At 33.7% G+C, this 27,968-nt stretch overlaps 1 protein-coding gene across 1 annotated transcript in view; it reads left to right on the top strand.

Annotated features, from left to right (window-relative positions):
- Stag2 (stromal antigen 2) overlaps window positions 1-27,968 on the top strand; it is a gene marked incomplete in the record, with an annotated part of 145,543 nt that overhangs the window by 95,035 nt on the left and 22,540 nt on the right. Inside the window, 13 exon segments of the mRNA XM_013523060.1 lie at window positions 5,904-6,011; window positions 7,401-7,512; window positions 11,107-11,224; window positions 11,629-11,732; window positions 12,986-13,078; window positions 13,206-13,295; window positions 13,878-14,081; window positions 15,679-15,749; window positions 16,067-16,154; window positions 16,247-16,327; window positions 18,498-18,590; window positions 21,569-21,743; window positions 27,515-27,654. Coding sequence (XP_013378514.1) covers window positions 5,904-6,011; window positions 7,401-7,512; window positions 11,107-11,224; window positions 11,629-11,732; window positions 12,986-13,078; window positions 13,206-13,295; window positions 13,878-14,081; window positions 15,679-15,749; window positions 16,067-16,154; window positions 16,247-16,327; window positions 18,498-18,590; window positions 21,569-21,743; window positions 27,515-27,654 — 1,477 coding nt within the window.

Genomic DNA, 27,968 nt, shown 5'->3' with positions numbered 1-27,968 from the left:
TGAGTTTGGTGCATGGTGATAGGCTTGGGTCTATTTTCAGTTTTTGACAGGTATTAAGCCAATGTTTCCAGCACTAGGTCTAAATTTTAATAGTTTACATCATGGGGATTTATTGCATCATGTTTATTTTATTGATTTTTTTTGAGGTGGGGCCTCTCTCCGTTGCCCAGGCTGATCTTGAACTCCAAGGCTCAGACAGTTCTCCTGCCTTGGCCTCCAGAGAAGCTGGGGCTACAAGTGCATACCATTGCTTTCAGAAATTTAACTTCTTCATGTATCATTGATAAACCACAGCAAGAAGGAACTATTAAAATTGTGAAATTCTAACTGGCTAAGAATTCATGTTTTCCTGCTTTCTTGGCACTTCTTTTTTTCTTTCGTTTTCTTTTCTTCTCTTTTTGTCTTTTTGAGACAGGGTCTCTTTATACAGTTCAGGCTGGCCTTGAGCTCACTTTGTATCCCAGTCTGGTCTCGAACTCACGATAATCCTCCTGCCTCAGCCTCCTGAGTGCTGGGAGTACGTGGGTACATCACTACGCCTAGCTTCTTGGCACTTTTTCTTACTATTAACTATTTTTGATGTTCTTTAAATAAAGATTTGAGTGTATCAAAATTATTATATTCTGTTACATTTTCAGAGTATGAGTATTTACTGAATCTTTTACTTTTCTATTATCTATAAACAATCTGAACTTAAGACATACTATGTTTATATGTAATAGCGATGCTGCAGTATTTTGCCTTTTAAAATAATTATTCTGAAATATATATGATGTAAAACTTACCTTTGTGCCCAGTTTTAAACATAAGGCTCACGGGCTTTAAGTGCATTTACTTTATTACACAATTGTTAACCACTATTCATCTCTAGAACTTTCTCATCATTCCAGTACTTGCTATGCTAACTCTTCATTCGTTCCTTACCCCACACTGTGATAACTAGTGTTCTACTTTCTTTGTGAATTTCCATTTTCTGGATATTTCATATAAGTAGACTCAAAAATTTTTGTTCTTTTGTGTGACTTACTTAACAGCATAATGTGTTAAAGCTTGATCTATATTATAGTGTATGTCAGAATTCCTCACTTATTTATTTATTTATTTTGTCTTTTTGGAACAGGGTTTCACTATTGAGTTCAGGCTTGCCTTGAACTCAATTTGTAGCTCAGGCTGGCCTCTAACTTACAGTGATCCTCCTGCCTCAGTTCCTGAGTGCTGGGATTACAGGCATGCACCACCATGCCCGGCCAGAAGTTTTTTACTTTTTATGGCTGAGTAGTATTTTGTTGTATGTGTATATCTATGTTTTCCTTATTCATCCATTTTTGATGGATCTGTTTGTTTGTTTGTCTTTGAGACTGGATCTCACTGTGCAGCTCAGGCTGGCCTCAAACTCATGCCATCCACCTGGGTCAGCTTCACAAGTGCTGGGATTACAGGTGTGCACCACCGTACACCCGCTTGTTGATGGGTCTTCAGGCTCTTTCTTTCTGGCTCACATGTATATTGTGGTTATGAATATAGATGTGCAGGCACCTGAGACCCTGCTTTCAATTTCTTTGTGTGTACCTAGAAAGAAAATTGTAGACTGTGTAGTTATGTTTAATTTTTTTTGTGTTGCCAGAAATTGAACCCACGGCCTCACACGTTTACCTCTGAGCTACATCCCCAGCCCAGTGTTTTTTGTCTTTGTGTTTGGTGTGGTTGTTTGTTTTTTGAGGAACCACCATACTGTTTTTTGCAGTGGTTGTGCCCTTTTATGTTCCTAGTTTCTCTACCTCCTTACCACCAATTGTTTTTTGCTCTCTTTTTTTTCTTTTAGGTAAAATATTTATTGCTAGGTATGGTGGCTCACACCTTTAATCTCACCTATGTAGGAGGGTGCAGCAGGAGAATCACAAGTCAGAGGTCAGCCTGAATGAATTAATGAGAACCTATCTCCAAAAATACATAGAACTAGGGATTTAGATCAGCAGTAGTGTCCCTTTGGGTTCCATTTCCAGCACTGCATGCATGCATGCATGAATAAAATAAATTAGCCAACTAACCAGTGTTAGCTCCTACCAGTTATTTGGATGGTTATGCTAAAACTTAAAAGTCAGCCTTAAGTCAAACTTAAGACAGACTTTTAATGACTAGAAGTAAATAAGAAATTCACCCATAATGTACATAAACCAAGTTAATCCAGGCAAGGAGAAACATACTTGGAGTCTCAGCTATTTGGGAGAACACTGCAAAGTTAATAGAATACAACTAAGGGACATAAAATTACAATATCCCTAAGACTGTATATTTAAGATGATCCACATAATAATTGTAAAGGCATCTTTTTAACAAATCATTATAAACTAATCCTCATGTTCATATGGAAAATTTATCAGCCTGGCATGTTGGCTCATGTCTGTAATTTGAGCTTTTTAGGATACTGAGGTGGAAGGAAAGCCAGTTTGAGCCCTGCTTGGATAATTTAGGATTTAGAGAGAGAGGGAGGGAGGGAGGGAGAGAGAGAGGGAGAGAGGGAGGGAGGGAGGGAGAGGAGAGAGAGGAGAGAGAGGAGAGAGAGGAGAGAGAGTGACTTCGTCTCAAAATAAAGAACTGGTGATACTGTATACGGTAATTCAATGTTAAGGCCCTGGATTCAATTCCCATTACTGTCCATAGCCCACCACAAGAAAAATTCTGATGAAAAGCAAATGAGTAGAGGCTGGGGATTTAGCTCAGCGGCACAGCCCCTGCTTGGCAAGTGCAAGGTCGTGAGTTCGATTCCTGGTACCAGAAAAAAAAACAAAAAAAAAAAAGAAAAGCAAATGAGTGAATACTAATCCAGTGTGATTTTAAGTCATAGTGTAAAATCATAGTGATTTTAAAATTTGGTGATGTTGCATAAATAAGTAGATCATAAGAACAAAATAAAGATACAAATGCAAATAGATCCAGGGTTTCAGTATAGATAAGGGTTGCATTTCCTTGATATGAAATAGTGTTTTTGTGACAATTGGGTTTTATTTGGAGGAGGGAAAGTCACTGGATTTCTGTTTCATTCCTTATTCAAAAATAATTTCTAGGTGAAAACATTGGAAGATTTAACAGTTTTACTTGTTGTAAAATTAAGTGCAAGGTTTTTCCTGAGCTTGACATAAAGCCTAGACATAAAAAACTCAGTGAATTAACTTCATAAAAACTCAAAATATCTAGGTGGCCTAGAATACTGTGAATGATCTCAGAAAACAAATGTTAGATTGAGTGAAATATTTGCACGAAAGGTGTCAATTTCTGCAAATCAATTAAAAGAACAAATTCAATAGGAAGTGTCAAACATAAATCAGATCACTGATTGAAAATGACAAATTAGGGGTTGGGGATATAGCTCAGTGGCACAAGTGCCTATCTGACAAGCACAAGGTCCTGAGTTCGATTCCTGGTACAAAATTTTAAACATAAGAAAAAATGTTCAGCCATTGTTAGAGACATGTACATTAAATAAGACTTTTTAAAACCTTTGTGCTTGAGGAAGATAAAAGTATTTGATAGTACACTGCATTGTTAAAGTTGTGCAGAAACAGGCCCAGATACATTGTTGGAATATAAATTGGTTTAAACTCCGTGAAGAAATAATAGGCTCTGTTTATCAAAATTTAAAATGTCTGCATTCTCTAGTAAAGTAATATTTAATACAAAAGAAAGAATTAAATTAGTGTATGTGATAATAGTTAACATAAGCACTTTATGTGGATTATTTCATTTAATACAGCTGCCCTATATAAAACAGAGGTTCTTATTTATACGAAGTGGACCACATTGCAGTAATTACAAGGAATGCACTTTTAGGGGTATTAACATTTTCTCAGAATTCAATTGTTTTTTAAAGCAGTTTTAGCTATTATATTTTTCCTCAATTTTGATTTAAAAGTTAAAAATAACACACATTACAAATATATTGAAAGACTCCTAGAATAAGAAACTATTAGTACTTTACACGTTTCTGCAGCTTCTTTTCCTCCTCCTTCTGAACACACAATGGATATCTTTCCTCCTTGTTTCTAATAATCTTAGTAGAGGTAATAGACATAGTTTCTTTATGTTGATTTTTCAACCATATACATACCTAATTAGTGGAACTTGTGAGAAATATTCCTTCTCACAAAGTTAGTGACTATTGCAGATTTACAATATTTCACCTGGTGTTTTTTCCTCTCACAGCAGTGTAATATTAAAGAGTTTTTCTTTTTTTTTGGTCTTTTTGAGACAGGGTCTCACTATGCAGTTCAGGCAGCCTTGAGCTTACTTTGTAGCCCGGGCTGGCCTCGAACTCACAACGAACTCACAACGATCCTCCCGCCTCAGCCTCCAGAGTGCTGGGATTAGAGGCGTGCACCACCACGCCCGGCTTAAAGAGTAATTTAAATCAATGATAACTTGCATTCGAAGCATTGAAGAGGTTTTTTTTTTTTTTTTTTTGAAGAAGTAAGTTTCTAGAAATCCAACTTTTTGAAGCCTTTAGTACATTAGGAAAACAATATGTTAAAAGCATCTGTACTATTTTATCTAATGTTTTTAGACTTTCTGGTGGTAGTCATCTGATTTTTAGTTTACTTATAATAGTAAAAACCTAGATTATTTATCTCATAAAATGGAAGAGAGTGGAAGCTTATAAGGAAGGAAAAAGTTGTCAGTGGCCAATATCCTGAATGCAATGTTAGGAAACCAATTTTCCTAGATTTTTGTTAGGCTTGTTTTGTATAAGATCAGGAAAATTAGCACTACATGTCAGTATGACATTTTTAGGCCAGATTATAATTAACAACTTTTACTACTTAAATTTTAACTACTTGGAAAAACTGCTTTCATTGCCTTATGTGTTGTTCAGTACATGATGGATGAAGTATTCTTCCTCAGTGTGAGATAAGTAAGGTATTTTAATACATTGTAATGTAGTCACATTGTCTTTCGTAATTATTACTCTGAGATATATACAAAGTGTTATCTGTGATAATTAACTGGGTTTTTTGCTTGCCACCACTTTCTTTAGTAGTTTTCATTATTTTGTCTTCATTTCTCTTTAGCGTCCATGTCCTTCTATTCTCCCAAGCTTTTGCATATTTACATGCTATATTTACTCTTAATTTTACATTATATTTATTTGTTTTTTTTTTTTTTTTTTTGGTTTTTCTCCGGTACCGGGAACCGAACTCACGAACTTGCGCTTGCCAGGCAGGCGCTTTTGCCGCTGAGCTAAATCCCCAGCCCCTTACATTATATTTATATATTTATTTATATTAGCATATTTGGGATTGAACCCAAGGCCTTGTACATGCTGTGTGAGTGCTGTATGGCTAGAGCTATACTCAAGCCCTCATATTTTTCTTTGATTTTAATAAAATGTGTAAATTTTTTTGTTGGCAAAAGATTATTTTTTGTAAAAGCCACCAAAAGATGATAATCAAATGTTGTTTGATTTATTTTTATTTTGCATATTTGTCAAATATTACAGTGTGATTTCTTTCTTTCCTTTTTGTTTGTTTTTTGAGACAGGGTATCAGTATGTAGTTTATGCTGGCTTTGAATTCACTCTGTAGCCCAGGCTGGCGTTGAACTCATGGCGATCCCTGTCTCAGCCTCCCAAGTACTGGGATTCTAGGCGTGCACCACTACACCTGGCTCTAAAAGCATGAATTTTGTTTTGTTTTGTTTTTATTGGTCTCCTTTTGAGACAGGGTTGCTATGCAGTTCAGGTTGGCCTTGAGCTCACTTTGTAGCCCAGACTGGCCTACAACTCACTACAATCCTCCTGCCTCAGCTTCCCAAGTGCTGGGATTACAGGCCTGCACCACCATGCCCAGCTGTATTCTTAATATGTCTGAATTATGGTGTTAGTAAAAACCCTGTTGTTTACTTCTTTTTAGGAGTAGCGAAGAAGTTCTTACTGCAGAAGATTGTGAAAATGTCTATCATCTGGTTTATTCAGCTCATCGACCAGTAGCAGTAGCAGCTGGAGAGTTTCTCTATAAAAAGTAAATTTATGTTTATGTTATTCATCTTCTAAAGTATACTTTCATAACAATTTATTGTGATATACTTGATAATAAGTACAGATATATGTATATTAAGCATATTTAGAAAAATGATTGCCAGTTAAATTGAAGCTCTCACACTTTTACTATTTCCTTTAATAGTTTTAATTTTTCCTGTCCAGATTTTTTTGTTGGGGGGCAGTGCTGGAGATTGAACTTGACTTCATGCATGCTAACCAAGCGATATACTACTGAGCTATACCTCTAGGCCCTAATGGATTAATTTAATTTACCTAACTATGTTATAAAGATTGATCTCTTCTTTTTTTTTTGAGACAAGGTCTGGCTGTGCAGCTCAGGCTGGCCTTGAACACACTTTGTAGTGCAGGCAGTCCTCCTGCCTCAGCCTCCTGAGTGCTGGGAATACAGGTGTGTGCCACCATGCCTGGCAACTGATCACTTCTTATTTTCACTCTTCTACTTCAACTTCCAAATGTTACAATATTTAGTCTTAAAACTTTTTTTTTCTTCATTGAAGAATATTCAAGTACTTAGCAGATGTAAGAATCCTATGGTGTCTCTACTTACATTTCTTAAGAGACAGGATCTTGCGTGTAGTTCAGGCTGGCCTTGAACTCACTGTGGAGCCCAGATGACACTGAAATCACAGTGATCCTCCTGCCTCAGCTTCCCCAGTGCTGGGATTACAGGCATATACCACGATGCCCAGCTGGTCTCTTTACTTGAATGATGCTATTTACCAATTCAGATTAGGTAGTATGGACTACAGTGTGAATATCTGATCACAAAAAACATTTAGCAGATGTCAGACAGCAACTTAAAACAATATTTTGAATGCTGACTAAACTAATTATTTTAGTAAGGTTTATTAACATGCCCATTTGGGGTGCAGCGTTTATTATAAAGAATTATTAGTTTTAAACATCCACTCTACAATGTTCTATTAATAATCCTATACTTTTAGTTCTCTTTTGTTATATCTGAGGAAAAATTGTCAACACTATTCATAGAAAAAGACTATTAAAGAGAAGTATGTATCATAGATTTTTGTGCATAAATGTTACATGTTAATATATTTCTTCTATGAAATTAAACATTTGTGTAAAGTACTATAAGTGTTCCAGAAAGAAATACTTTGTAACAATGTAATTAACGTGAAAAGAAAGGCATTTTAAGAGTTGAAAGTACTATCAAGACTAGAATAGAAAGGGTTATCGTGATGATTTGGTTGATGGTTTAATGTTGGAGTGTACCTACTCAGTTCTCTTATTAGTTGATTGTTAGATACTTAAATATGAAATCTGGACAGTTAATTTTTTTCATTAGCTAGTTTATTGTTTTAAAATAAGTACTTTCCTGTGTCTATAGGCTCTTCAGTCGTAGAGATCCAGAGGAGGATGGAATAATGAAAAGAAGGGGAAGACAAGGTCCGAATGCCAACCTTGTTAAGACATTGGTATTTTTCTTTCTGGAAAGTGAGGTTAGTTTATCTTTTTAATACTTACGTTCAGACAATGTATGAGAAGGCATTAAAATGGTGTACATCTTAAAATTTCTACATAAGTCTATTTAATTCTAAAAAATGTTTATTAGTAATGTTTGCAATACATAATGAAACATTCTTTATGGGGACTCAGTACATAGACATATTGCATCTCAATCCTTTGTACTTCTTTATCCTCTCCCTTACCTCTTTTTTCTCTGCATCCCTAAATCTCCTTTCCATCTGCAGAATGTTTGCCTCCCTGTTTCTTATCATCGTCTTTTATTTTACTATTTAAATTATGGATACTTTGAGTTTCTTATATAAGAGAAATCATAAGGTATTTAACCTTCTGTGTCTAATTTATTTTACTTAGCATTGTGGTCTCAAGGTGTGTCTTTTTTCCTAAAAAATGAATCAAATTTATCTGTCTTTTAGCAGAATAGTTCTCCACTGTGTATAAATAACACATTTTCTTTATCCATCATTCATCTGTTGATGGCCATAAGGGACACTTTCAGGATTTAGCAGTTATTAGTTGTTCTGCTATAAATATGGGTGTGCATGTGTCACTGTAATATGATATCTTTCACTCTTTCAGAAAGATACCCATAAGGTAAATAGTTGGATCATATGGAATTTATTTATTTATTTATTTATTTTTTGGTCTTTTTGAGACAGCATCTCACTATGCCTTTCAGGCTGACCTTGAGCTCACTTTGTAGCCCAGGCTGGCCTCGAACTCACAATGATCCTTCTGCCTCAGCCTCTCGAGTGCTGGCATTACAGGTGTGCACCACCACGCCCGACTCAAATATGGAATTTCTGTTTAGTTTTTTTAGGACTCTGCATTTGTCGATTTCCATAGTGCTTGTACTAGTTAACATTCCCATAAGGGTTCCTTTTCCACCTGCAACCTTGCTAGCATTTTTTTTTTGAGTTCATTATGATAGACATTTTTCATTTCTCTAATGGAAAATGCTGAACATTTTTTTCATGTACTTATTGGCCATTTTTACTTTTTTAAAGAAATATATACTCACTTCAGTTGCACTTTTTTTGATTATGTCTTTAATTTGGGGGGATTCTACTTTTTTAAAAAAATTCATGTATTTTAGATAGCAGTCATTTGTGGAATAGCTGGCAAATTTGTTCCTATTCTGTAGGTTGTCTCTTCACTCTTGGTTGGTTTTTTGTTGTTACTGTTGAGAAGCTTTTAAATTTGGTGTAATCTCAATTGTCGATTCTTGGTGTTATTTCTCAGCAATTGGGATTCTGTTCAGAAAGTCCTTGCCTTGTCTGTGTCTTCAAGAGCTTTACCTGTTTTATCTTCTAGCAGATTCAGTGTTTCTGCTTTAATTTCTAGGTCTTTGATCCATATATTTGTTTGATTTTAGTACAGGGTGAGACACATGGGTCTAGATTCATTCTGCATGTGGCTAACCAGTTTACCCAGTACCGGTGTACCAGTCAACTTTTAATATAACAGATCTAACGTGCTCCACAAAATTCTTAAAAAATACTTTCTACTTTTAGTAAGATGTTCGAACAGTAAGTTTTATGTGTACTTCTGGGAACACAGATTTTGGAATCACAAAAGCAGTGTCCCCTACTTACTGTTTGTAACTTTAATGGCTCAGTTCCTTAATCTTTCTAGGAAAAGATGGATTATAACTTCTCAGGTAATCCTGAGATAATCCAAATACAATATACACCTAACATATTACAAGTTCTGAAATGTTAATGCCTCCTGTTAATCGTGTTGTGCATGTGGATTTATATCAATCTCCCTTAAATTGAAAATCTACTTCTAAACTATTCTGAAAGGGAACAAATTCATTTTAAGTGTTCAAATCATGTATTATTTAATTAGCATCATGACCTTTTAATTTTGTAATTATTTCTGTGTATGGATATATATATTTGGTTTTCAAATATTGTCTCTTATCCCACAACTCTGATAAATTCACTTGATTTTTCAGTAGCTTTTTTTAGGTTTTCTACAATATATAGTCAGATCATTTGCAAATAAAAATACTTCTTTTTCTTCCTATCCAACATTTTTTCCCATTTATTTTTATTTTCTGCCTTATTGAACTTGCTAAAACTGCCAGTACAATATTGAATAACAGTGGTAAAGGTAGACCAACATCTTTGGTTTGTTTCTGATCTTATGTACAATTATCCAGTATTTCAATATTGCTTATTTTGTAAGTTACAGGTATTGTGCTGGTGTTTATTATCAGTTTGAGGTTGCTTATTTCTAATTCTTGTTTTGCCAGAAGAGCCTATCACAAATGCATGCGTAGATAATGTAGTCTTTAAAAATGTCCCTTTTTTGCATCTATTGAGATGATTGTTTATCTTTCATTATGTTATTGTATTGAATTACATTTTTTGTTTCTTTGTGGTACTGACAGTTGAACCCAGGTCATTCTCAGAAGCTACATCCCAGGCCTTTTTTAATTTTAGTTTCTGTTTTGAAGCAAGGTCTCACTAAGTTTTCAACACTTTTCTTTAAGCTTGTGATTCTCTTGCTTAGCGTCCCAGAGTGGTTGGATTACAGGCATGCATTACGATGCCTGGCTAAAGTGTTGAATTATTTGAATGATTTTTCCAATATGAAACCATCTTTGTATTCCTGTGATACTTGGGGATGATTTTTTTTGTGTTTGTATCGAATGCAGGGCTTTATACGTTCTAGGCAAATGTTCTATCACTGAGCCTCATCTGTAGCTCTCATAGTCTTGTACATATATATGTAGACAGATTCCATTTGGCAATGTTTGAGAATATTCTTTCTGTTCATGAAAGATATTTTTTATTTTTTTTTGTGGTATAGGGAATTGAACCCAGGCCATTCAAACTAAGCTTACATCCTTAGCCCTTTTTTACGTTTGAGACAGCATCTCACTAAGTTGCCTAGGTGAGACTTGAAATGGCAGTTTTTGTGCCAAAATCTACAGGCTGACTACAGGCATGTGCCACTGGGCAGGGTGGTCTGAATTTTTAGAAATTTGTAATGTTCTCGATGAAATTTGATACTGTGATGGGAAGCACTAGGGTACTTTAGGTTTTACAGAATGAAGAGAGTTGAGTGTAGTTAACTAATGTATTATTGGGTCCAAATAAGCAATAAGTATACCTATAATTTGTGTGTGTGTATGTGTTACTGCATACTAAATCTAGGCCCTTTACACTGAGCTCTCAGCTATTTTTGTTTTTTATTTTGAGACAGGATGTCTTGCTACGTCACTTAAGTTGCATAGCTGAGCTCAAACTTAAATCATGGTGCATGTGTCAGACTCCCAGAGTGTTGGGACAATAGGCGTACACCACAGTGCATGCCTGTGCACATAAAACTTTTATAAAGTATACTTTATTTTAATGTGTTAATTGTTACTGTGAAAAATATTTAATGATGCTACCAAAGTTGACTTATACACACAAGCTCTGACAGTTTTTCCCTGTCCTTTATTCTATGTCAAAAAAAGATTATAGTTTGAGAGTTTGTACATAGTATGAATAAAGCTTTTGTTCTTCTGAGTTGTTTGTATGTTGTTTTAATGCAAATTGTTCTTTAAATTTTAGTTGCATGAACATGCCGCATACCTTGTGGATAGCATGTGGGACTGTGCTACTGAGCTGCTGAAAGACTGGGAATGTATGAATAGCTTGTTGCTAGAGGAGCCACTTAGTGGAGAGGAAGGTAAGGATATTTAATTATGGTATTTTTCTTGAATAGATAGTTTTTAAAATGGATTTTACTTAGTTGTTTTGTTAATGTAAAATAGTTGATACAAAAATCCTACTTTGCAGAATTGTATTTATATATATGAATATTATGTGTCTAAAGACATAATTAGTGTTAAATTCTATTTGTATCTGGATTCATCTTTCCTTTAGATATGTAGATAAGTGGTGGACAGATTTGGAATTTTAAGGGTTTTAGAAAGGTTTAACTTGTTCTGATCTTTTTCTTTGGTAAGCGATGATACTTTCCTTAGTACATTAGGTCAGATTTTGTTCATAGGCAGAAGAAACTTACATAATTGTTACAAGTGGCTTGTAGGGAGAATAAATAGGTTAACTCTCTCTGATTTTTTTTTTTAGCACTAACAGACAGACAAGAGAGTGCTCTGATTGAAATAATGCTTTGTACTATTAGACAAGCTGCTGAATGTCATCCTCCTGTGGGAAGAGGAACAGGAAAAAGGGTATGCCAGTGTTTTTCAATATAATAAACAGTGTTTATCTTTTCTCCGTATCTGTTTAAAAAATCCATTTTTAACCTTGGAACAAGAAAATATTTTTCAGAACACTTGCTCATATATATGTGTGTTCAATGTAAATTTTATGTTTGTTTATTTGTTTAGTTATTTTCTGAGATAGGGTCTTGCCATGTAGCCCAGGCTGGGGATCAATACCACAGGATCAATTTCTAATGCATTATTGCAGTGTTCACCCATATTTGCAATTTGTTTCGACAAAACGATCAAGGCTTTTGATCTTTTTTGGCCATGAAGGACAAAAGTACGTTTTTATATTATGAGCTAATATGCATGAATATATATGTATTTGTATACAGCTGAAAGAGAACTTCATCTAATATTAGTGAAACTTACAGTATGTTATACATTCTATATTTTTCCTATTCCTATTCGTTAATTAATTCTTTTTGCCGTGTCAAAGATCAAACCTAAGGTTTTTGTGTATGCTAGGCAAGTGCTCTACATCTCTATCCCCTATTTCTGTTTTTTTAAAAAAATTATTATATTGCTATTTTTCAATACTAGTTGCAACTTACTTTTTTTAATTCATAACTCAAGTGCTATGACCCACAGACTAGAGTAAGATGGAATGCTGTTCAATTTCATTATTACATAAACTCCCAAATTACATTTCCTATTGTATTTTTCCTTCTATGCAAAGGTAGAGTTGATTAGTCTAATTTGGTGCTGATTTTCCCTCTAGGACTATTCACTTGATTTTCTTGTTTAATTTTAGGTGACTGTGATTTTGTCATTGTGTTTTGTTTTTAGACAGGGAGGAAGTTATTCTCTTTAGTGTCACTTTTAGAGTTAAAGTTTTGTAGTAGAAATTTTTTTTTTAGTACCAGGAATTGAATGTAGTAGAAATTTTTGTATCCATCATTTAAAATATAGTTTGTTTGTTTTTAATTCTGATGAGCTTTAATAAATAAAAAGCTCCATTATTTCCATATGTCCGTCAAGAAGGAAATGAATAGCAGTCCCACCAGTAAAAAATACAGTTTTGTTACTTATGTTGTATGTCCTAATTAAAACTTGAACACTTAACAGTGTTAATGGGCTTGGTAAATTCTAATTTTTTTTTGCTTCTGGAAATCGAACTCAGAACCTTGTGCTTGCCAGGCAGGTGCTTGTACCACTGAGGTATATCCCTGGCCTGGGCTTGGTAAATTCTTATAAAAGTCTTTGTGTTATTTCAGGTCCTGACAGCAAAGGAGAAGAAGACCCAGTTGGATGACAGGACAAAAATCACTGAACTGTTTGCTGTGGCCCTTCCTCAGTTATTAGCAAAAGTAAGTTTGTGTTAAAATCACAGTATTACTAAGAAATGACAGATCTTTTTTTCAGAAGGCCAGAGACTATTATAATGTTTACTTAGCATTATTGTGATGTTTTTAACATAATCTTTTTATTTCAAAGTACTCTGTAGATGCGGAAAAGGTGACTAACTTGTTGCAGTTGCCTCAGTACTTTGATTTGGAAATATATACCACTGGAAGATTAGAAAAGGTAAGATGTTTTTGGTGAATAAAAAACCTTAAAGTGAAAATGTTAGTTTTGTTACTCTCATCATATTTTTGCTTATATATTTTAAATATTTAATGAAACCTCTGTCTTCTGTATTTTAAAGCAGTTGGTTTTAGAGAATGGTGCTAACGAGTTTTCCCTTTGCTTCATGTTCATTGCTGTGTATACATTCATTCTAAATTTATGAGGATTTGACATGGGTGGGTTTTTCTTTACATTATTTAATAATAGTTACAAAGTAAATGAAGCCAGTAGTTCATTGAACACTTAATATATTATATTATGGAGCTTGTATAAGTTCTTTATATGTATCAACATTCTTACCCAAGCCTTATGAGATAGGTATCATCAATAATGTTGCAGAAATAAATATGGCTGTATCATTATATTTACTGACCATAGCTTAGAAAGCACCTTAAAATGTATGCCCTGTGTTTTATGTTACTATATTTAAAAATGTTCACTGTGGTGTTATGGTAACATGGTCACTTTATACTTGTTAAATATATCTTAGTGGCCTTAGCTTATCCTGTGCCTTAGTTTTAATGAAAATTTATTTTGCAGCATTTGGATGCCTTACTGCGTCAGATACGAAATATTGTAGAGAAGCACACAGATACAGATGTTTTAGAGGCATGTTCTAAAACTTACCATGCACTCTGTAATGAAGAATTCACAATCTTTAACAGAGTAGATATTTCAAGAAGTCAACTGATAGATGAATTGGCAGATAAATTTAATCGGCTTCTTGAGGATTTTCTACAAGAGGTATGTATTACAACTATTTGGTAAGTTAGACCCTTTCCCTCCAGTGACCTAGTCACCCCAGAATTAGTCCTGGTGATAGTCTAGTAGCATGTTGTTGAAAATGTACCAGGCTTTTAATTCTGTGAATCTTCAGATTATTACTCCTATACCAAAATAGGAAAAGGGTAAAAATCTGTGCCTTGGAGAAGGTGAAAGCAAAATGAGCATCTCTCCTTTTTTTTTTTTTTGAGACAGCATCTCACTATGCAGTTCAGGCTGGCCTTGAACTCACAGTGAGCCTCTTGCCTCTGCCTCAGTCTCCATCTCCCAGTGCTTGGAATATAGTACTTTGTGACCACACCCAGCCTCTCCTTTGTTTTCAGGGAATGATGTAGACTATTTCCTAGTTTTAGTTGAATATGAGCCTGATTGAGATTAAGGTATTAATGGAACAGAAAAATAGAGGTAAATTGAGACCGAGTAGCTCCAGAAAAGAGATTTTTTAGTGTTTTAGGAGTGTTGGTGAGGGGAAGGTGATTATGGTCTTTGATATTAATAGTGCCTTAATAAGTTGCTCTTATAGTCACTATGGCTTTGGAGTTTTCCGTTTTTTTCTATTGTATTTCCAAAGAGGCTTAGAGCATTGACACTCAAATATACTTGTGTTTTTATTGTAGTTGAGTTTTTTCCAGAAATACATATTTGTATTATAATTTGTTTGAATAGAATAAACATAGTTATCAAATTAATGCCTTTAGGGTTGTCCACACTGTTTCGCTTGTCAGTGCTACAAATGGATTTTGTAATTTCCATTTTTCTCATTTTATTAAGTTACTTAGCTGTATGTGTACATGTGTAACATTACTGTAGGCTTATTAAGTTCTACTAATTGGAGGGTTGTACAAATATGTTGTGCAATTCTCACATTCTTAGTTAAAAATTTTAATGACAATATAATTGTGATTAGGACAAGTTAATTTAAAATCAAGCAATAGTTTGTTAATTAAGCTTAATTTGTAGAAATATTAAAGTTTAAAAACAAGTAGTGTGGTTTTGAGAGAAGATTCAATAGTGTTTAAAGAATTTTATGTTTCATATAGTAAGGCTCAAAAATTTTCCCAAACTTGAGTTACCCTGTATTGAAAAGTATATTAATAAATGTTGATGCCCTGAAAGGACTAACATCTACTCATTCTTTAGATGGTTTTCCCATTTATTTCTGATTAATCCAAATATATTTTTTTAACACTGTTTAGTGTACTTAGGCTTTGTAATGTAAGTATTGTCTTTTATGATCTCAAAAATGTATTTAATGTATTTTTCTTTAAATCTCTAGTGTATTTATTATTGTAAAATAGTAGATTTCTTCACAGTTTTATGTCATTATTTAACAGAAAAAGGGAGGAAAATAATTTCTTTTTCCCTCTTCAGCATAATGTACCTGCAATAAAAACCTGTGTTGACCCCAGCCACACAGCCTTACATTTGGCAAATCTAGGTGTTGATTGATGAAGCTGATTTGTTATGTTATTCTTTACTTTTCACAGTAATACCTCCATATTGATAGCCTAGTATCTTCTCACTTTGATAGTTCTTAATGTATACTCATTATTTATAGGGTGAAGAACCTGATGAAGATGATGCTTATCAGGTATTGTCAACATTGAAGAGAATCACTGCATTTCATAAGTAAGTTTAATCTTTTATGTTTCTGATTTCTTAAAACTAGAAATATCAGCTTGCATACTTTATGGGGCTCAATATTTTCAGATTCTTTAGTAGTTTTCTTCTGCTTTTCATAAGAAAGTACCTGGTAAAGTCATGTTTTAAATTGAGGAGTGACTAAAAAATTATCTAACATACTTCTTAAAAATTATTTTGTTATAGTTGCCTGTTAAATATTTACCATGATTAATTTAGCAGTGCTCTGTTAATGTTAACTCAGGTACAAAACTATTATGAGTTGGCTTAGTTGTTTAACATCCTAATTCCTTTTTTTCCCACAGTGCTCATGATCTGTCTAAATGGGATCTGTTTGCTTGTAATTACAAACTGTTGAAAACCGGAATTGAAAATGGAGATATGCCTGAACAGGTTTTTATTTATTTATAAATTACATATTTAACTTTGAGAATGAAGGCTTGTGACTTAAATTTTTTCTCTATTTTCTTGGTTCTGTTTTACAGATTGTTATTCATGCACTTCAGTGTACTCACTATGTAATCCTTTGGCAGCTTGCTAAGATAACTGAAAGCAGTTCTACAAAGGTTTGTGGTGTTCCACAGTGTTTTTTGTTCTTTGGTTTTTTTTAGATTAAATATCATTCATGGTTTTTGGCATATCTCTAATAAGACCAGTTATTTCATTGAAGTTGTATTTGTTTGTTTCTAATGTGTATTTCAATGTGTACTCTGATAAAAAGTCCAGTTCTTAGTGTACTGTTTATTCAGTGAGAGGGCTTTAATGTGGTTTGTTTCAGGGTATGACTTTTAATTAAAATTGTTCCCATGTAGGTGGTAAAATTTATGACTTTACATAGTCTCAAAATGAGAGAGTAGAAGTATAAAGATAGGTTTCTGAAAAGCATGTCTAAGAACCTTTCAAACAAATGGATACAGGTATTGCATTGTATAAATTAAAGTCAGCTTCCTTGAATTGTATTGTGCCCTGCAATCATTTTAGGTTCATCTTCATGTTCAGTCTCTCTATTGATGAACCAAATTCATGAGAAATCATTCTCTGATTGAGTATAATGTACCACTTGTTAGGACATAGAGCTTTTGAAACTTTAACCATAATCTCCAGTGCACACAAGTTACTGATTTAAATAAATTGGATGCTTAAACATTGTACCATCAGTAGTTCATGTTGCCTGCAACATTATTTGGGCTTATTTTATAAATAAGCAATTTCTGTGAGTTATACATTTAGAGCTTCATAAGTTTTCTTTAAAGGGAAGTTTTGATGATAGTTTGTATGGCCTAAATCCATGGAATAATGTTAAATCCTTAGAATGTCTCTTTGCTTTTAAGATGCCGTTATATCTATAAGTAGGTATTTTTTCTCTTGAGAAATCAATAGAGAGTTGTTGTTAAATGGTGTACTTTTGTCATAGTCAGAAAGAAGTTTATTTAATTAGGTATCAAGCTTGTAGTGGGAATAGGAATCACAGCATATATGATCACTTGAAGATTTGAAAATTAAAGTGGGAAAAAGGCAATATTTTAGAGGGAAAAGGTGAGTAGAAAATTATGCTAAAACTGAGTTTTCACCAAATGGGATCTCCTAGTTAAATCTATTTTTATTTAACTTCTGTTACATATTCTCAATATGTACTAATACTCTGTCATGTGGCATTCAGTATGAGAAGATGGCCAAAGTTTGTAACTTAAATTAGATAATGTGGACATTAATTTTATATTTCAAATAAATTGAGCAGTATTTAGAAATATAAAACAATGTAAGAATAAAATTCAGCTTTTTAGCGTATGTCTAAGAATCATTTTAACATTTACAGTAGTACTACAAAACTGATTTTGCACCCCCTTCTCTTATTTTTTAAGCAGTAGAATCTATCTTTTAAAATAACAAATAGAAGAAACTCCCCCTCATCCCCATTCACTTCCATATGGGAGTTGCATCCAGGACCTTTACACTGAGATATATCACAATCCCTTTTTGTGTTTTTACTTTGAGGCAAGGTCTTGCTAATTTGCCCAAGTTGAGCTCAAACTCATAGTACTACTGCCTCAGCTTCGGAAAATGTTGGGATTATTGATGCTGTTCTTTATTATTATTCTCCTACTAGCCTGTTTTGAAGCTTTGTTTTATTGTTATTACTTTTTTCTCTTTAACATAAATGTAAAAATTACTTTCTTTGATTCATGTGTTGCAACTCTTCAAATAATAAAGTGAATCTGGAGTAGTTTTTCTCTTAAAGCATTCTGATTTGGTGGCTTTATTAAATATAGCCATACATGTATGCTTGTACTCATATACCAAATGAAGCCCACTGTATTTTATAACTAATGTGCAGTAATAAAAACACAGTCAGAGGGCCAGGGATATAACTCAGCGGTGCAGCTCCTGCCTGGCAAGTGAAAGATCCTGAGTTCAATTCCCAATACCACTGCCCCCCCAAAAAACCCCCCCAAAAACCCCACCACTTATATATAAGTTTTCTCATTGTAAATGACCGTGACCACTTAAGATGTTACTGATTTATATACTTAAAACTTTAAGGCTCCAATTTGATGAGATTTGTTAGAAAAATGGTCTGTTTTTTTCTAATTATAAAGAACAAATTTAAATCAAATGCATAGGTGCAGTTAATGAAGTTATATAAACAGTATTTTTGTATTTTAAAACATTTAAAGGAAATACTGTGAATGAGTTGTTTATACAGTACCTTAAACTGTTTGTGTTCAATTTTTTAAGGAGGATTTACTGCGTTTAAAGAAACAGATGAGGGTATTTTGTCAGATATGTCAGCATTACCTGACCAACGTGAATACTACTGTTAAGGAACAGGTTAGTATTTCCTATAGATCTTTTGTAAGCAGCCTTTGTAAGTCTAAACTAATATAAAAATTTACATAATACTAAGGTTGAGCAAAGTAGAAATGTATCTGCCTACATATACCATGCTTTTAAAAAAGCAGATTAATATATTGAGCTTATAAAAAATGAAATTGATTTATCAATTCATAAGTTTATATTTGTATTATAGATCAACTTTATATTGTTTTATGTTGTTTTCTTCCTAAGACAAATGGTAAACAAACTCACTTATACTAATTATAGATATACAAAATTGTAGAAGTCACTCTTGAAAGCAACAGGTATAACAGGTTTGCTTCAAGGAGAAAAATGTCCATAAGGTTTGTCATCTCGGAGAATAGCAGATGTTGACATTCATGCCTGCCCTGATCTTGTGTGAAATAAAAATTCATTACCTTGTATCCAAGTATGTTAGCTTCCCATCCTATATGCCTTCATTATTGCCTGCTTTCTCAAGTCTAGAAATAGACTGTGACCTGGTTTGATCCTGAAACTAAGGTCATGTTTAGTTCTAATTCTCTGTTGAGAATTTCGAGCTCACTGGGAATATGCTTTTTAAATGCATCTATTCTGTGAATATTTTGAGAAGCATTTTATAATAAATATTAGTACATGTAGCCAAAATGCTTATGATTTCAAGCTTTTTTGACTTTTATCTAAATTAAAATTTGTTCATTGGGGTAGAATCTGAGTAATCACTAACCCTGAGTACTTTATTTGGAAACTAACATGTTGGGTGCTACTTATTTTAATTCAGAGTATAGTTGCTTCTTAAATTTATCAAGAAAGTTTTTAAAAATAAAATAATCCTTTTCTTATTTGTCTTTATTTTATTTAAAATGTCAAAACATTTTTCTTTTCATTTTCTTCCTAGTACTGAGGATTAAAAGCAGACTATCACTCATGCTAGGCAAGCATTCTGTCACTGTGGTCCATCACCATTGGTTTTAATTTATTTGTTTTAAAGAGAAGTAATCATAATTTATTTGTTTTGGTACTGGGGACTGAACCCAGTGCCTCACTGCTGAGTAATCTGTGCCCCCAGCTCCATTTTTGAAATTTTTATTTTAAAACAGGTTCTTGCTAAGTTGCCCAGGGTAACCTCAAATTTGTGATCCTCTTTCCTTAGCCTCTTTTTTTTTTTTTTTTTTCCGGGACTGGGAATCAAACTCGCGCTTGTGCTTGCCAGGCAGGCGCTGTGCTGCTGAGCTAAATCCCCAGCCCCCTTTCCGTAGCCTCTTGAGTACCTGCAATTATAGGTGTGCGCCACCTTGTGTGACTCAAACTCAGTTTTAATAAAAAAATTTGTACTTTTGTGATTAAAAATTTGTAATCAGTGGCCAAATGTTAGTCTTTTCTTATTTCCAACTTGTTGTACCTCCTGTATATATATATTTGGATATACATAAGTTAGACAATACTCAGTGGCCAAACTGCAGTTGCTCATTTTTCATTTTCTTTTCTTTTTGGTTCTGGGAATCGTACTCAGGACCTCGCCATTGCCAGGCAGGCACTTGTGCCACTGAGGTATATCCCCAGCCCTTCGTTTTTCTTATAAAGTATGAAGTCTCTTCAGTTTTAAATATGTGGCTTTGTGTTGTAGCAGTAAAGGGTTTAGAACCTTAATTTTTGTCTCTATAACTCATATGCAAGGACCAAAATTTCTGATAGTAGTAAATTGAGGTTAGATTTAATCTTTTAGAATATGATTTCAACCACGGGTCCAAACCATATATATATATCTCAGACACACACACACACACACACACACACACACACACACACATACTATCTCTCACGCACACACACATACACACATGTATTCACACACTCAGTTTACTGTTCATATTTTTTATAGTGTTAATGTGCAATCCTTGTTAGTTATCCTTTGTAACCTCAATATAAATCTCTTTGTTAGGCCTTCTAGATTAATTACAGGATGCTTTTAAAGTTAGTTTGCTTTTCTGTTTTCTTAATGACTAGCAGGCATATGACCTGTCATTTGATCTACCTCTACACCTAATTAATAAATATCATTGCACTAAACACTTGGTCTTTACTGTGTTGTGTTGCAAATTTTTGTAAACTGAAAAATCCTTATAGGTGTAAATTACTATTAGTAAAATGAAGAGACTGAAGAAGCAAAAGCATAAAATAAGGGGAAAAAGTAAATGTGATTAGTTCTCATAAGGAAAAATTATTATTAAGATTTGTCTTGTGCTCTATATGATAACCTGTCTTTCTAGCAAGTCTATGTTAAATATATTTTCTGATTGATTTTATGACCCAAAAGTTTTCTACTACCCTTTTCTAATAGAGGTGTCGCAGCTCTCTTTTGACTAATTTTACTACTCTGTGACTCCATTTAGCAGTTTCTAGTAAATTTTTTGATGTATAGCTTATGTTTGTTATGATACCGTCTGGATTTCCTTCTGTATAATATCTAGGTGTATAATCTCTACTTAATCACTATACAAATGGAAGACAGTGCCTTAAAAAGTACCATATATTATTTGATCACTATTCTAATTCTTAGCTCCTTGATGCATTATTTTCTTCAGCAGAACAGAGAATGGTACCATGTTTATATATTATTTTTGAGAATCAACACCATGAGATATTTTGTTATAGTGCAGTATAGGGAATTGGAGTCTGAAAACTTTAGGTTAAGTCCTGACTGCACATTTTGGCAGTGTTAACATATTGTATAAGCCACTTAACATTGCTGAAAATAATGTTTGTGAAATTACCTTGTGTAATAAAGCATTTTGTAAATATTAGTAATTGTTTTTATAGAAAGTAAATTTCTTACCTTTAAAATCTTAGGAAAGCACAGAACAATGATTTTATTTTCAAATACAGAAAAGTTGGGTGTTAATTCTGTGTTAAATATGGAAGATATATGAATGGTCAGAAAACTTACAACATCCTTTTCTTTATTTTAATAGGCCTTCACTATTCTATGTGATATTTTGATGATCTTCAGCCATCAGATTATGTCAGGAGGACGAGATATGTTAGAGCCATTAGTTTACACCCCTGATTCTTCATTGCAGTCAGAGTTGCTCAGCTTCATTTTGGATCATGTCTTCATTGAACAGGATGATGATAATAATAGTGCAGGTAATTTTATTGCCATGTTTTTGTTAAATCTTTGTGAATACCATAAGTCAAAGTAACAGTGGTGTTAGTCTTGCACTACAGTGAATAAAAAAATAGGCAAAAATAACAAAAGAAAAACAATAAAAATGATACAGTGTTTCAAAATAAAATGATAGGAATTAACAGTGGTTGTTATATTACATATTATCTTCAGTGAAGTTGCTCAGATTAACAGATGTAAAGAATACAAGATTGATCAAATGATTAAAGAGAATAAAAAATAATAAAAAAGCATTAGAAACGATACATAGCTTCAGTAAACTAGATGGTAGGAATTCACCATTGATTGTTATATTGCACATTATTGTCTTCAAACTAGTTGTTCAGATTTACAAATATGACTAACATGCACAGTTTGTCAGGAAAAAAATTTAAGCATGAACTGTTCCTTTAAATAAACCATTAGACATCAGCAGTACAATTATCCCAGCTATCCATCTACGTGTTTATGTGTGTGTGTGTGTGTGTATATATATATATATATATATATATATATATATATATACACTTTCCCTTCCTTCTTTTCTTTTCTCCTTTCCCTCATCCCAGTTGTTCCTTCCCTTTGAGCAATTTCTTTACCTTTCACAAATATCTATTGGACATTTGGGTTTTATTTACTCTTTCAGGTTCTTACACTAGGGAGACAATATGATGTTTACATATGTGGGTCTGACTTATTTCACTTATGAGTATGGTCTCTAGTTGCAGCCCTTTACCTATAAAAGTCTCAAGTTTATCTTTTTTATAGCTGAGTAATACTCCATTGTATAAAAATATCGCATCTTTTTTATCCATTTCTCAGTTGATGGGCATTTGGATTGTTTCCAAGATTTAGCTATAACAAATTGTGCTGCTATAAACATGGGTGTACATATATCGCTGTGGTATGATGTCTTTAATTCTTCTGGCAAAATAACCCAGAAGAGGAATAGCTGGGTGAAGTGGGCCCTCTAATCCTAGTTTTGTGAGGAATTTTCACAGTGGTTTCACCAGTCTACACTTGCACCAAAAGTGGAGAAGTGTTCCTTTTTTCCCACAGTCCCTCCAGCATTTGTTATTGATTGATTTCTTGATGATAGCCATTCTTTCTGGGGTGAGATGGAATCTTCATGTTGTTTTAACTTGAATTTCTCAAATCACCAGTGATGTTGAACAATTTTTCATATATGTATTTGCCATTTGTATTTCTTCATCTGAGAAGTGTGTATTCATCTCAGATGTCTATTTTTGGATTGGGTCTTTGAATTAGGTGGACCTGATTTTTAAAAATTCTTTATATGTTCTAGATAAAGTCCTTTGTCTCAGGGATAGTTGGCTAAAATGTTTTCCCAGTTCATGGGTTTTCTTTTTACTCTATTGGTGATTTCTTTTGATGTGCAAAAACGTTTCAATAAGATGAGATTCAGTATTTGCCATGCAGTTTGATTTTTGTTCATGAACTCTCTGCCTACCCCTGTCTTCAAGATTTCTAGCCACTTTCTCTTCCAGTAGATTTAGTGATTCTGTCTTAATATTTAGATCTTTGATCCATTTTGACTTAATTTAGTGCATGGTGGTAGACATGGGTCTAGTTTTAGTCTTCAGCATGGGGAAAGCCAGTTTTCCCTGCACCATTTATTAAAGAGGTTATCTTTCATCCAGTGAACATGTTTGGCTCCTTTGTCAAAGATAAGGTGACTGAGTGTGTTTGTAGTTGTGTCTTCATCTTCTAATCTGTTCCATTAATCTTCAGGTCTGTTTTTTTGCCCGTACCATGCTGATTTTATCACAGTAGCTTTGTAGTATAATTTCAAGTCAGGTATTTTGATGCCTCCTGCCTTTCCTTTGTTGGCCAGGATTGCTTTTGCTATTCTAGGCCTCTTCTGGTTCCAAATGAATTTTAGGAATATTTCTTCTAGATTTGTGGGGTATACTAATGGAATTTTAATTGGTATTGCATTGAATCTGTACAACAATTTTGGTATTATGGCCATTTTCACAATGTTAGTTCTTCCTATCCGTGAGCAAGGAATATCTTTCTCATTTTCTAAAATCCTCTTCGATACCTTTTTTCAGAGTACTGTAGTTTCCACTGTATAGATCTTTTACTTCCTTTGTTAGATTAAGTATTGCATTTTTTTAGATGCTATTGTGAAAGGTTCACTAATTTCTCTCTCAGTCTGTTTGTTGTTTGTGTACAGGAGTGTATTGATTTTTGAGTGTTGACTTTGTATCCAGCTATGCTCCTGAATTTGTTTATTAAATCTGTAAGCCTTTTGGTCGAGTTTTGGGGGGTCTTCTATGTAGAGTATCATGTCATCTGTGAATAATGATAATTTCACTTCTTTTCCTGTCCATATTCCTTTTATTTCTCTCTCTTGTCTAATTGCTCTGGCTAATATTTGCAGACTATATTGAATAGGAGTGGTGACAGTGGACATCCTTTACTTGTTCCTGATTTTAGAGTGAAAGTTTTCAGTTTTTGTCCATTTAGTATGATGTTGGCTGTTGGTTTTTCAGAGATAGCTTTTATCAGAGTGAGGTAAAAACCATCTATTCCTATTTTCTGTAGGGTTTTTATTATAAATGGGTATTGGGCTTTATCACAAGCCTTTTTTGCGTCTGTTGAGATGATCATGTGATTTTTGTCTTTGGCTCTTAGATATGGTGTATTATATTAATTGATTTATAATTTATCTTTATCCAAGTTAGATCCCACCTTAGTATTCGTCCTGAGCCTGTGTTTCTATTTATTTATTTATTCATTTAATTTTCTGAACCTGTGTTTCTAATTTGTACCTACCTCATGGAACTATGAAGATTAATTAAAATTGAACAAAGGGACTAATACACTGCCTAAGCATACTACATGTATTCAGTAAAATTTATACCCACTTTCCACTGGTAAGACCAATTTTCAGATAATTTGAGAATAGAGTATTTCAGTGACTTTTGTTGTATATTTGTATAACATTAGTTTTCATATTTCAAGTGTTAATGTGATTTCTGAATGTTAAAAAAATTCTTTGTCGAAGCCTGCAATAGTGCAGAATGTTCACAGGACAGTAATTACTGTGTTATCCTTCCATGCTAAGTACAGACCCAGCTGCATTACTTGCGTATGAGGTCCTGGAAAAACAAGTAGTACTTGGTGACTTCTGGTTTGTTTTTAATACAAATTTACACCTGTAGAAAAATAAAACATCAACATGTTCTGTCCAAATATAAATTGAAACATCATTGTATGTCAAGATCTAAACAAACAGAATTTTAGCCTTGTTATATAGCCTGTTTATAACAATGAAGGGCTTTGTGCTCATATACTAAAAATGTACCTAGAGTGCGACAAAGATAGCCAGACTAGCCAAAACAGTTGTCAGCATTTGTGTTACAAAGTTTCTATGCTTTGAGTTCGCACGTTTCACTCTTATCTGTTAGTTGAGTTGAACTTCCTACTACTCATCAGACAAACATTTATTGGTCAGCAACATACCAGATGCCACGTGTATGAAAATGTGGGACAGAGTCTTTTTAAGGGCTGGGGATGTAGCTCAGTGGCACAGAACCTGCCTGGCAAGCACAAGGCCCTGAGTTTGATTCCCAGTACCCCCCTGCAAAAAAAAATTGAACTCAAGCACAAAAGTCATCTAAAACATAGTTACAATGCAATTTGATAAGTAACAGAGACATGTACAAAGTGTACGTATGTAGAGGAAGTTCTAACTCGTCTGCATCTTTTGAGAAATGGATCTGAAATACGAATAGCCATATTTGTTTCAGATTTTTAAAAAAGAAATAAAGCTATACTGACAATATATAGTAATAGCAGCTGACACTTATAAAAAGTCCAGAGTATTAGGTACTTCTCGGGGCTGGGGATTTAGCTCAGCGGCAAAGCGCCTGCCTGGCAAGCGCAAGGTCGTGAGTTCGGTTCCTGGTACCGGAGAAAAACCAAAACCAAAAAAAAAAAAAAAAAAATTAGGTACTTCTCTGCATTCTTCTCAGTGTTCTGTAAGATGAAGATAGCTAGTTTTTGATAAGTAAAAAATACAAAAAATAAATAAAAATTAGAGTTTAAATTTTTTAAATCAGGGCCATTTAGTCTGTAGGGTGACGAAGTCTATGCCTCTAGTTCTTGTGAGCAGTACTAAGCAATGCTTGGAAACAGTATCATGCAGACATACTCCATTATAGTGAGAGTTATCAAGAATAGGTTAGCTTATGTGTTCAGTGTAGTCTTTTAAAAAAATGAAAGATACCATTTAGGTTTCTAAGCAAATGGCTTTGACATACTGGAACATTCACATATGATAAAACCACTGCATATCAGTAATACGGAATAGTGAGGTTTGATTTGGTGTATTGGTATATTTAGTGTTTTGATTATTTTCTATCCCATTACTTAGGTTCAATTTCCAGCACCAAGAAAATGTTTTTGGTTTTATTAGCATTTCCCAAGAATTACTAGAGCCAAGCTAAAGTCAGAATAAAACAAAATTAGTAGATAACAAATTATTCTTCTGATGTTGGGAATCTTAAATTGAAGAAGTGATAAGATATGAACCAATTCTTTACAAAATATTAGCTACAAATGGCTAGCAAACTTTTAGAAATCTGTAACTTCACTAGTTAAAGAACTAGTAACCAAAAAATGCAAAGAAATAAAGTAATAGGTTTTTTTTTTAACCGTATAGAGATAGATTTTTTAAAAAGTAATTTTATTTTTCAGTTCTGTCTAGAGGAAAATTCTTTACATAGCTTTTTATATAAAAGATTTTATCACAGTTTTACTTACTGTACCAGATGATTAGAAACAATCCGTTGCTTGCAGTGGGGCTTTCTTCATGGTGTATTTAGAAATGTCTGTCCTCTTGAAATTGAATGGGGAGGCCTCCCGTAATGAACCCAGCAGAAAATGGGAAATTATGTTGGAAAGGCAGAATTGTTCCTAGGCCAGTGTAGCACATATTTAATGTTTATTAAAGAGGTATACATGAGCCGGGCGTGGTGGCACACACCTGTAATCTCAGCACACGGGAGGCTGAGGCAGGAGGATCGTTGGGAGTTCGAGGCCAGCCTAGGCTACAAAGTGAGCTCAACGCCAGCCTGAACTGCATAGTGAGACCCTGTCTCAAAATTAAAATAAAATAAAATAAAATAAAATAAAATAAAATAAAATAGGTATACATGAATAACATCAAAGGTGAGAATCAGTAAGAGAATTTTGAGATTGGTTGCTTGTAGAAAGAAGGAACTGTAATCAAAAGATGTTATATATGCTGATCACACTGACAAATAATCTTGTTAGGGAAGTATAAGAATGTGTTGGGCAAGTTTAGCCTGACTTCTCTAAACATCATTTCCTCTGACTCACTAATGTTGCGTTATGTTATTTATTTTTGTCTTTTTGAGACAGGATTTCATTATGCAATTCACCCTGGCTGTGAACTCACTTTGTACCCCACCTAACCTCAGATTTGTAGCAGTCCTCCTACCTCAACCTCCTGAGTGCTGGGATTAGGTGTGCCTACCATGCCTGGCCTGACTATTTTTGTTTCATGTTCATTAAGAAATCTTGTGATTTATTGTTCAGTGTCACAAAAACACAGTTTTTGGTGTAAATTGAGTAGTTATTTTAATTTCATTTTTTTCTGCTTTTAAGCTCTCCCAGTAAAATGGTTAGAATGTCGTATGGATTAAAAGTGATTGATTTAAAATATAAGAAGGCTTAGTTTTTGACACTTTTCCTATAGATGGCCAGCAAGAGGATGAAGCCAGTAAAATTGAAGCTTTGCACAAGAGGAGAAATTTACTTGCAGCCTTTTGTAAGCTAATTGTATATACTGTGGTAGAGATGAATACAGCTGCAGATATCTTCAAGCAGTATATGAAGGTAAAGTTGAAAATGGATATAACAAAATAGTTTTTAAATGCTTAAAAGAAATTGTGACATAGGCTTTTATGCTTGGTTGCTTCTGAAAATTTTAATAAATAATAAATTACTTTTAATAACTTAATAAATTAGAAATAGTAAATTACTTTTCTTGTAAAATAAGTTTAAGAAATTTAACATTTTTAGTAACATTCTATCATATCTTCAGTCTTTCAGTTAGTGGAGTTGGGGGTTTGTGATCATTTACACTTGGAATATTACATGTTATCTATAACTATTAGAAAAGAAACTACATTTATGATTTAAAGATAACA

Source organism: Chinchilla lanigera, unplaced genomic scaffold (assembly GCF_000276665.1).
Source record: "Chinchilla lanigera isolate Chin_1 unplaced genomic scaffold, ChiLan1.0 scaffold00072, whole genome shotgun sequence".
NCBI classification, from domain to species: domain Eukaryota; kingdom Metazoa; phylum Chordata; class Mammalia; order Rodentia; family Chinchillidae; genus Chinchilla; species Chinchilla lanigera.
The sequence above is the reverse complement of the archived record's forward strand: the minus strand, read 5'-3'. Positions and strand labels throughout refer to the sequence as shown.